The 12,170-nt window shown below is 36.8% G+C and overlaps 1 protein-coding gene across 2 annotated transcripts; it reads left to right on the plus strand.

The window, feature by feature from the left end:
- The first annotated feature begins 1,774 nt into the window (after positions 1–1,774).
- Positions 1,775–6,500, plus strand: LOC110929441 (retrovirus-related Pol polyprotein from transposon RE1). 2 transcript variants are annotated; one of them, XM_035987856.1, is made up of 2 exons: positions 1,775–3,066; positions 3,333–6,500. In XM_035987856.1, the coding sequence occupies exon 2, from the start codon at positions 4,672–4,674 to the stop codon at positions 6,304–6,306; it is 1,635 nt and encodes a 544-aa protein (XP_035843749.1). In that variant the 5' UTR covers positions 1,775–3,066; positions 3,333–4,671; the 3' UTR covers positions 6,307–6,500. The 2 variants fall into 2 exon arrangements, with proteins under 2 accessions (XP_035843749.1, XP_022028292.1); XM_022172600.2 differs by having other exon boundaries at positions 1,797–3,066; positions 3,333–3,592.
- Positions 6,501–12,170: the final 5,670 nt, after the last annotated feature.

Consider the following 12,170-nt stretch of genomic DNA (forward strand, 5'->3'; position numbering starts at 1 on the left):
AAAGTTTGTTGATTTGAATCCATACAGGCCATTAAATGTGGCCATCTGCTTTAGTTGTAATAGATACATAAAGATTTAGGCATCAGGTTACTATATTAAAATTTAATCATGAAAAAGAAGATTATGGAATGCAAGAAGTAAAGAATTGTGGTGGAGATTAATTCCATACAAGGGACTTGGTTAATTAATTGAATTTAACCAAAATCAAACCATAACCGATTAACTGAAGTTCGTTTATGGTTATGGTTAAGGAAATCTTAAACCAAAGATAGTGGTTATGGTTACAGTCATGGTTATGGGTAAAACCAAACCAAACTACGCTTTGCACACCCCTAACCATGACATCCATACTAGTCATGGTCATGGCTAAAGCACCCTTGAAACCAGTGGCGAAGCTTGAATTTTTCGGCCGGGGGGGCGAAAACGTATATACCCAAAAAATTCTATAGAACCGCGGGGGGGGGGGGGGGGGGGGGGGGGGGGGGCGAAAACGTATACACCCACAAATTTCTATACGAAAACTACATATATAACACTACTGAGCGAAAAATTCGGGGGGACGGGCGCCCCTCCCCGCCCCTCTTATCCTTCACCCCTGCTTGAAACATAAATTCGTGTAAGTCATGTGTATAACATTCTATATCATTGTCATGACCTATGGGTCACAAACTTGCATGTTAAGGGTGTCTTGATCGAGTATGAAAACACTAGGAACCATTTAACGAAAAGTTGGCACATTTCACGGCCATGCTCACCTAGGCCACAACCATGGGCACCCTATCCGGCAACGGGCCGGGTATCATGATCATGAATGTGAGGAGGCCTAGGTCATTTGACGTTTTCACGTGTACATACCATAATGTACATATTTGAGTCTACTTGTAACAAAAAAATGATTGGAAGTACTTATTTGTTCCTATTAATAAATGACTTCCTTGATTCATCGTATGTGGGTTTAAAGATCATTATGTGGGGTGGGCTTAGGAGTGAACTTACATATCTGACATGATAAATTTATAGAATAAAACAAATATGCTACGTGTATGTCATTATGTGCATGGGCGGGCGGACCTAGCCTCTTGTCAGGGTGGGCGGCCTCACCCTTTGAAAAAAAAAATTTAGTGTATATTTTAGGCAAAAAACCCGACCGCACCTCTTGAAAATATGGTTGAACACCTCATCCGCACCCCTTAGCAAAAAATTTCTGGGTCCGCCACTGATTATGTGTACTTATGATCCATTTAAAGAATGAAGCAACGATGTAAAGATATGTGTGATTCAATTTGTCACCATGAAAGCAAAGACATGGACCAAATGATAAAACTAAGATTGTGACTTCAAGATATGTGACACCTACAAGACTAAAATAGATTAAATGCCCTCACACCCAAATAGTTTAAACTTTAAATACATAACTAAACCATTTCAAACAATTATCCAAACAACGGTTTCAGTTATAAAAAATAAGGCGAGCTTTTTCTCAAGACCACTTGATGACGATCATGAAGCAATATCGACTCAAGGTCCTAAAAGAATACTCATTTCAACTAAATAAGAACGAAGGGGTAGAAAGGAAAGATAACAATCGATCAATGATCACCACTACTAAGATTGCATACAGAGAATTAATCTAACTTTAAAGAGCACCCAACAAAAAAATAGTCAACACATTGACCACTACCAAAAAGTTGATTATAAAAAATCCCCTTACGAAGAGTTTGTTAGCCGATAATATCTCCCGATATTATTGGCATGAATATTTTGTATATTTGTATAAAATGTTTGTTAGGAATTAGATTGATTGTGATTAGTTTATTACCGTAATTATCTCTTCTCTGTGTACTATGTATAGGGGTGGTCTCCAGTTTGAATGTAAGGAATATTGACTATCTTACATGGTATCAACCTTCTGGCTTTGATTTCGATCCAGCCACCTCCATCCGTTCTTCACCTTCTTGTTCTTCACTACCACCATGACCGACAAAACCGATCCCAAAAACCAAACCTCCACCCTTCACCTGGTTTACACCGTAACCAACATTCAACATAAAGTCCGTGTCCTCGACGGCGTCGAGGTTTCATACCCCACGTGGGTTAAACTCTTCACCCTCCACGCCACCGGCTACGAGGTTACGAACCACATTGACAGCTCGCTGTCACCCGATAAAGCTTCCCCGGAATATCCCGCTTGGAAAAAGATTGACGCCGTTGTCTTACAGTGGATATACGGCACGCTCACGAATGATTATTTGGTTCGCGTTTTGGAGGATGAATCTACCGCTCATGAGGCGTGGGTTCGGGTCAAAAACCTGTTTCTAAACAACAAGGCATCCCGAGCCGCCGCCTTACAGCAGGAACTCTCAAATCTCACCCTCGCATCCATGCCTAACCTGGAAGCCTATTGCCAGCGGGTACGAGATCTCACGGATCAACTCGCTGCTGTGGATTGTCCCCTTAACAACACACAAAAAATTCTGCATCTGATTAAAGGTCTTCCTCGTGAGTACGACACCGCGACCTCAATCCTCAATCAGAACCTACCCACTTGGGAAAATGCGTGCAATCAACTTCACTCCGAGGCACAACGTATTGCGGCTCGTGATGCACTGTCTCCAACTCCCGTAGTGGCTGCGGCAATCAGTTCTCCACAGGAAAAATCCCGTGAACAACAACCTTCCTCGAACCGGGATCGTCGCTCTTACAATCGGGACTCTCATCCTCGTCGTGATTCAAACCGTACGGGTCGCAACAACCAGCGAGGATCCGGGCAGACATCAAACAGGTCGTACTCATTTCAGCAGCCACAGTATGCTCCATATTGGCCTCCGCCACTTGGTTATCCACCTTACTGGGCACCGCCCCCTTGCCCCTACCCGACGCGACCTTGGGCTTCCCCAGTAGACAACCGGCCCAACTCTCGGCCCTCCAACGGCCAAGGTTCCTCCCGACAGCAATCGGCCCAGGCCCATATCATCGAAACTGACCCGCTCGAGCCCACTCAGTTAGCGGCAGCGGTTAATGCACTTTCCATGGATTCCGGCGGTGATCAGTGGCATTTCGATTCAGGTGCGTCTTCTCACGTGACTTTTGATCACGAGAAACTCAATACTTTTTCCTCGTATTCGCCAATATCGTCAATATTTGTTGGTAACGGCAATCGCATTCCAGTTTTGGGTTCGGGTTCCACCTCCATTCCCACACCATCAAAACCTTTGCATTTAAAATCGGTCCTTTATAATCCTAACTTTATTAAAAATCTTATATCTGTTCGTAAGTTCAATGTTGATAATTGGACTTCAATTGAATTTGACCCATTTGGTTTCACTGTGAAGGATTTCAAGGATGGCACGGTCCTGAGTCGTCACAACAGTTCTAGTGAACTTTATCCACTCACTCCACCTGCTTCCGCAACCGCCTGCTTTGCTTCGACTAAAGACTCTCCGTTTTGGCATGATCGGCTTGGACACCCGGGTCGACCCGTTATGGAGTTTCTTAATTCTAAGCATTTTATTTCTAGTTCTAAAATAAAGACTCCACCTGTTTGCGAGTCGTGTCAATTGTCCAAACATAAACGGTTACCATTTTCAGATTCTACTACAAGTACTCTGTTACCTTTTACTATTTTGCATTGTGATTTGTGGACTTCTCCGATCGTGAGTCATGCAGGTTATAAGTACTATATGGTTTTAACGGACGATTACACACAATATACATGGGTATACCCGTTAAAATTTAAATCCGAAACTTTCACAAAATTCACTCACTTTCACAACTTCGTCAAAACACAATTTAATCTCCCAATTAAATCTTTCCAATGCGACATGGGAAGCGAATTTGATAACACCAACTTTAAAAATTTCACAACTCAAAACGGTATTCAATTCGGTTTTCTTGCCCTCATACGTCTCAACAAAACGGCAAATCCGAGCGCATGATTCGTCGTATTAACGAAATTATGTTTGCTCTCCTCACCCATGCTCGCCTTCCATCCACTTTTTGGGTCGAGGCTTTACACGCGGCTTCTTACCTCCATAATATTCTACCCACCAAACTCCATCAAAATCGAACTCCTACTTCCCTGTTATACCTCCGTCAACCTTCCTACGACCATCTACGTGTATTTGGTTGTTTGTGTTATCCCAACCTTCATCCACTCACCCTCACAAACTTGCGTTTCGTTCCACTCCGTGTGTCTTTCTCGGTTATCCGGCTAATTACCGCGGGTATCGATGCCTTGACATCGCCACCGGTAAAACCATTTTCTCACGACACGTAATTTTCGATGAAACCAAGTTTCCGTTTGCCAACCCATCTAAATCGCCACCGTCACATTCGTTTCTCGACCCCTCACCTCTTATCTTTACCCAACCTATCTCTACCCCAAACGGCCCAACAACTGCTACAACCCAACCTCACGGCCCAACACCTTCAACCCCACATGGCCCAAACCCATCCTCTCCTACCGGCCCACAGCAGGTTCTCGAACCCAATACCCCAGGCCCATCTACAAACGCTGGCCCTGTTTCCCATCCTTCTATCCTCGGCCCACACCCCACATCAGGCCCATCTTCCACAAACCCACTTTCTCCACACCAACAGAGCCCGTTTCCTGTTGACACTCCCGTTGACATTCAACAACCTCCACCGGCTGTCCCTATACCGACCCACCCCATGCAAACCCGGTCACAATCCGGGATCTTTAAACCCCGTCAACCCATGTCTCTAAACACTCTCACCTCACCACCCATCTCTCCGTTACCAAAATCACATCTCGCTGCCCTCTCGGACCCGAACTGGAAAAACGCCATGACAAACGAATATGAAGCTCTATTGGCAAATAATACGTGGGAATTAGTACCGCGTCCAATTGACGCGCCTATTATTCGGTGTATGTGGCTCTTCAAACATAAATTTCATGCCGATGGAACCTTAGAACGACACAAAGCTCGACTTGTCGTTAATGGTAAAAGTCAAACCGTGGGCATCGATTGTGACGAGACATTCAGTCCGGTGGTCAAACCCACCACGATTCGCACCGTCTTAAGTCTCGCTCTCTCAAAAGGGTGGTCGATTAATCAACTTGACGTCAAAAATGCTTTTCTCCACGGTCATCTTAAAGAAACGGTCTATATGTTTCAGCCTCCGGGGTTTACTTCCGCGACACATCCGAAACATGTTTGCAAACTTACTCGTTCTCTCTATGGCCTTAAACAAGCACCACGTGCTTGGTACCAACGGTTCGCAGGCTACGTATCTCGGTGTGGTTTCAAAAGTAGCACATGTGCCACATCCTTGTTTGTGTATAAGAAAGGAGATCAAATGGCCTATTTGTTGTTATATTTCGATGACATAATCCTCACAGCCTCAAGCCCTTCACTGTTAAACAGCATCATCAAGTCTCTTTCTACCGAGTTTAACATGACCGACCTTGGTTCGTTACACCACTTTTTAGGCATAGCAGTTCAACAACAAAAGAATGGTTTGTTTCTTTCTCAGTCCACTTATGCCACAGATATATTATCACGAGCAAAAATGCTGAATTGTAAACCCGCTAGTACACCTATTGAGGCAGGTTCAAAGTTAAGTGCCATGACTGGCAATCCCTTTTCAGACAGTTCACTTTACAGGAGCTTGGCTGGGGCTTTGCAATACCTTACTATCACACGGCCGGACATCTCGTATGCGGTTCAGCAAATATGCCTTTTCATGCATTCTCCTCGCGAGCCGCACTTTCAACTGCTGAAACGGATCCTACGTTACATCAAAGGCACTTTATCACATGGTCTCCTCATATCACCGTCCTCGTCTACAACATTGACTGCCTATTCTGATGCAGATTGGGGCGGGTGTCCCGACACTCGTCGGTCAACTTCGGGTTACTGCGTCTTCATGGGAGGTAACCTCGTTTCTTGTTCTTCAAAACGTCAACCTACGATCTCTCGGTCCAGCGCCGAGGCTGAATATCGTGGAGTTGCCAACGCAGTATCCGAACTCAGCTGGATCCGTAATCTCCTTCTCGAGCTCCACGTACCGGTTAGACATGCTTCCATTGTTTATTGTGATAACATTTCTGCAGTATATCTAGCCGAAAACCCAGTACAACATCAACGAACAAAACATATAGAGCTGGACATTCATTTTGTTCGCGAGAAAGTCCATCTTGGCACGATCAAAGTTCTACATGTTCCGACCGACTATCAATATGCGGACATTTTTACTAAGGGATTACCGAAACAACTATTCCAACGTTTTCGATCCAGTTTATGCTTCAGCTCACCTACGGCTTCAACTGCGGGGGACTGTTAGCCGATAATATCTCCCGATATTATTGGCATGAATATTTTGTATATTTGTATAAAATGTTTGTTAGGAATTAGATTGATTGTGATTAGTTTATTACCGTAATTATCTCTTCTCTGTGTACTATGTATAGGGGTGATCCCCAGTTTGAATGTAAGGAATATTGACTATCTTACAGAGTTTTGGTGATTGATTACCCATGCCTCTTTTATCGGTTGGTGATTTGTCGGTGAAGTCTTTACCCACAACTTTTGTTTCCCGACATACCCTCACGTCCTCCCATTCCCCGAAGAACCACTGAAAAATATGTCGATGCTGAAAGTCTTATGGTTTATAATGCATGGAAGAAGAATTAATCAAGTCTCAAAAAATGAAAACTTGTTTAGAGACCAAAAGAGGATTCTATGATTGGAAGTTGCAAAAAGTGGATCTTAGATATACTACAATAGTAGAAAACAATTTTTAAAACAAAGAAGTTGCCTGACTTAATGCAATCATGATCTTGTTATAAATTGTATTGTACAAGAACTCTAATCCCAATCAAATGGATGTTAGGGTTTCTTCTCTCATTGGAGTTATTAAAAAGTATACATGGTGTAACCTAAAGGATTTGAAGAAATAAAGTTTCATCTTCATGTGTCTGTTATCTTAAAAATGCTTGTATTAACCTATACAAGCTAAATGGTATTGTACGGATCATTAGATACATTTCAAATTAGTCAATAAAACTACAAGAGAGATAATTTTGGAACAAAATAGATGATTGTTGGTAAAATTTATGTTGACGACACCCTGGCTAAAAATGGGTCATAGAACCAAGAAAAAATTACACCGTTGGTCCTTATAGTTTCTGCCAAATTTTAATGTCGGGTACTAATAGTTTTTTGTTGCAAAATCAGGAGGTAAGGATAATGTAAAAAGGGCCTAAAGTGTGAGAAGTGTATTATAACACTATATATAATACTATATAACACCATATAAACACCGTATAACAATATGTAACAACATATAACACTATGTAACACTATATAACATTATATAACAAATATAACACTATACATCTATCAGAGACATGCTATCAGACAACCTATATTGTTATATTTGTTATATAATGATATATAGTGTTACATAGTGTTATATGGTATTATATGGTGTTACATATTGTTATACGGTGTTTATATGGTGTTATATAGTATTATATATAGTGTTATAATACACTTCTCACATTTTGAGCACTTTTTACAGGATCCTCTGTATTAATATTTTAATTTGTTACAATGTTGAGTACTAAGGCTAAAAATGCCCTTTAATATCTAGAGAGTCTATTTTCTAATTAATTATATTTGACTAAAATAATTTAAAGTTTTATTTATATCTATATTTTTATATTTTTCTGTTTTATTTATATATTTTTTTTAAATTAAATGGATTTGAAGTTTATTATTTATAAACATCTTTCTATACTAATAAACAAAAATCCTTTTGGACATGTGTCATTCTCTAGTAATTTCTCACCCTTATTTTTTTTATTTATCTCTTTTATTAAATATAAATAATAATATTAATATTAAACATCAATTTAACTAAATCTATTTATCTCTTTTGTTTTAATAATCTGAAATTGATTTCCTTTTTAACTCTAAAGTTTCAATCTTTGGTTTGATTAATTTGATTTTTCACTTCTAATTCAAAAAGTTTTCATCTTTTGCAATTTAACACCTTTAATTTTTTTACTTTCAACCCAAAGCTTTTCATCTTTTGCAATTTAATCTCAACACTAATTTTACTTTCAATTTTAGTCTCTTGTATACTTTTCATCTTTCATAAGTTCTCCGTTTAACGTGTCGTTCTAAATTTCTGAGTTAACACGGCGCAACGTGCGTGTGGGGTTCAACGTTTTTTCATCTATTTTTTTCCTGTTTGACATGTCCGTCGCATCGCATCTATTTTTCCCCGTTTGATAGGTCTGTCGCAACGTGCGAGTCAGAGATCGACTTACACATAATTTCAAATTTATGTATTTATTATATTATAAAAACAAAGGTTGGTCCCTACACTTTCGAACTTGACACCCATACTTCTTATCTTCCTATCTTTCCTATACTAATAAATGAAAATATTTTATGGACACATGTTACTTTCTGGTGTTTTCTCACCTTATTTTCCTATTTATCTCTTATCTAAATTATAATAAAAGACTCCAAATAATGCCACATGTCATTTCATCCTATAACCTCATAAATTTTATTTATATTTATTTAATAAATTTCTTTTAATATTAATTAATAATCAATATATACATATCACTTATTTTTATTTTTATTCTTATATTTATCTAAAATTAATAAATAACTTCAATTTTGCAATTTAGGCCCTTTGTTTTTTTACTTTTAACCCAAAGTTTTTCATCTTTTCCATTTAATCCCAACCCTTTTTTATTTTCAATTTTGGTCCACCACACTTTTCATCTTTCCCAAGTTTTTCGTTTCGTTCTAAATTTTGTGAGTTAACGCACCGCAACGTGCGTGTAAGGTTCAACATTTTTCGTGTATTTTTTCCCATTTGACTAGCCCGTCGCGTCACATCTTTTTTTCTGCGTTTAACAAGTTCGTCCAACAAGCGGGTCCTGAATGGACTTAGTTATTTTTTTCTATGTTTTACGTTTCGTTTAATTTCTCAGCAACGAGCGTGCGTGATTCAAAGATTTTACGTCTACTTTTCGCTCGGCGTTATTTATTTTGTTTTTACGAGCTTTCCGGTGTTGGTGGTCGCTGACAATGGTATAGTATTACTACTACTTCACACAGTTTTATTACAACCGTTGCAACGCGAGGGCTTATACTAGTGATAGAATAAATTCAAGGAAATAAATGATGAGAAAGAAAATAACGTTACACAGCGAATTTTTTAATACTAGCATACATCATTTTTATATTAACTTATTTATGTCAATTTGGTATTAAATAGTTTAAATTGTTTAACCCGTGTAACACACGGGAAACTAACCTAGTATTAAATAATAATACTAATAATAATAATTTTAAACATAAAATTAGATAAGAATAAATATTTGTTTTTCAACAAATAATTTTAAATAAAAATTCTGATAAGAATAAGCGTTTGTTTTTATATGATCAGAACATTATATCTCGAATATTATGAGTAGATATATATACTTTGGAGTTCGACGATTTAAATTATGGTAAATTAGGAATCAAATGTTCCTATCAGATATATATACTTAATAATTGTAATGCTGTTTTTATTTAAAGATATATTTTCTTATTATTTAGTATATAAATTATTTATGCAACCCGTGTGATACACGGGTTTGTAACCTAGTTGAGTTTATATATAATAATATGATAGTGAAATAAACTTTTTAACTTAATCCAAATAATATTATATATAAACTCAAAGTTTATAAATAATAAACTTCAAATCCATATAATTTTATTAAAAAAATATAAATAAAACAAAAAATATAAAACATATAAATACAAATAAAACTTTAAATTATTTTACTCAAATATAATTAATTAAAAAATAGACTCTCTAGTTATTAAAGGTCATTTTCGTAAGACTTAGCAAAAAAAGTTAACAAGGTTTGCCCTTAGTACTCAACATTGTGACAAATTAGAAAGTTAATACCTGATTTTGCAACAAAAAACTATTAATACCCTACATTTAAACTTGACGAAAACCAAAAGGACCAACGTTGTAACTTTTTCTACAACCAATGATCAAAGAATTATAAATTGATAATGGGAGAACCAGGTTCTTTCTTGTAGATCTTATCCTCAAAACAAAGTTTGAAACTTTAAGATAAAACTACAAGAAACTATATTAAGTGAATATGTTACTTTTAGTTTCACAAATCAATTTGTAAACTATATGCTTCTTTATGAAATATTTCTTGGGGTTATTTTAGGTTGAAATGAAAAATATATCAAAACATAAAACACAAAAGTTTATAGTGATTTAGATATATATTAACTAATTCATCTTACATTTACTTATTGGTGTTTATCAAAAGTTTGTTTCACTAGGAATTTCTCTTAGAGAAGCTAGAGATCACCCTGATAACTTCTCACTAACAATGCAATGACCACTTCTTCTTTTCTAGCTAATTAAGGTAGTGATCACCTTGACAAGCTTCTTATGGGTAAAGCAAGTGATCACATCTTTTCGTCAAACTAAAATGGTAGTGATCACCCATCTCAACTCACTATAAACAATCTCAATATATTTTACTTGTTTTATAAAAAGTATATTTTTTATCAAACTTTTTTTTTATTTTATTAAATTTGTTTTGGTGATTTTTTTAACTAGAGGCTTATGTCATATTTACATTTGTTTTTATAGAAAAAGCATATTTTTACAAAACTTTTTTTATTTTGTTTAGTTTTTAAAGACCTCTAGTTAAAAATGATCACCAAAACAAATTTAACAAAACATCTTGATGATGATGATGATGATATTTTGTTAATTTTGTTTTGGTGATCATTTTTAACTAAAGGTCTTTATAAAACTTTTTTTTATTTTATTAAATTTGCTTTGGTGATCATTTTTAACTAGAGGTTTATGTCACATTTACATCAAAACAACATTTTTATAAAAATATGATCATTGAGTTAATTACATAGTTAGTCCCTGTGGTTTACACAAAATAACATACTTAGGTACTAATAGTTTAAAATCACCTTCTAGGGTATTAACTTTTCATTTTGTAACGTTTGGAGGTATTAAGTTCTTAGGTATTAACATAGTTAGTCCCTGTGGTTTGCACAAAATAACATATTTAGGTACTAATAGAATGTGATTTTAAAACTACAAATAACGTTAATACCTCCAAACGTTACAAAATGAAAAGTTAAGACCCTAGAATGTGATTTTAAACTATTATATCTAAGTATATTACTTTTTGCAAACCACAAGGACTAACCATGTAATTAACTCTATAATCATTTAAGTGATGTAAACACCAAATTCACACGCTATCACTGTATCCTCAATTTGCTATGCCTTTTGTACAAATGGATATGTAGACACACTATTGAGATGAGAATCTAAATTTGGCTAGATTAATTTGCCCAAACATACTACCATAAATATAAGGTCTAACCGTCCCATCGATGATTCTTCTGTTGTTTGGTCCTTCCAACCGTTCGACGTTTGGCAACATTTTAATGTGCACGTTAGACAAATAATAAACGGCTCGACCAGGGGCGGACTTAAAGTGTTAATAGGGTAAGCATAGGCTACCCCTCAACCCCGTCTCCGTAGTGTAAAAATACCCCTTAACTTCATTTCCATAGTGTAAAAATACTCCTCAACTCTGTTTATGTTATATAAAGGATACCCCTGATCCTAAAAAAAAAAAAGTAGGACATCCCTAACTTTTTGAGCTAGTTCCGCCACTGGGCTCGACAGTAGTGTTGTTCGTGAAGTCATATCCAACATTTCTTCATGGTTTTAGTTTCGTTTGTTGAATATTTGGATACTCGTATTGAATATTAAAGAATGCATGATGCACACTAAACTATCTTGTTTTTTGACTTGCAATTATATAAGAAACTTGGAATATTGAACTTTATTGGGCACGGTATTTTTATTAATATATAATTCCAATAAATGTAATGGCCATCGTTTTCATATATAGTATGATAATGCAAGAGTAATTTAGCTTTTGTTTAAGCGCACATGGCACGACTTTGGTCCAATGTGTCTGCGCTTACGGCCACCCCCACCCTCTCCAACTAATACAAAAAAAGCGAACCGGCTCCACAACAAAATCATATCAAAGAGAAACTCAATGAAAATAAAATACCTTTACACCTTTGATCCTTTTAGTTGACTTGTATTCAACT

This window comes from Helianthus annuus, chromosome 3, assembly GCF_002127325.2.
Source record: "Helianthus annuus cultivar XRQ/B chromosome 3, HanXRQr2.0-SUNRISE, whole genome shotgun sequence".
Classification (NCBI taxonomy): Eukaryota; Viridiplantae; Streptophyta; class Magnoliopsida; order Asterales; family Asteraceae; genus Helianthus; species Helianthus annuus.

Excerpts from the sequence above, each read along its gene's own strand:
- LOC110929441 (XM_035987856.1), top strand. The coding sequence starts at position 4,672 with ATGCAAACCCGGTCACAATCCGGGATCTTTAAACCCCGTCAACCCATG.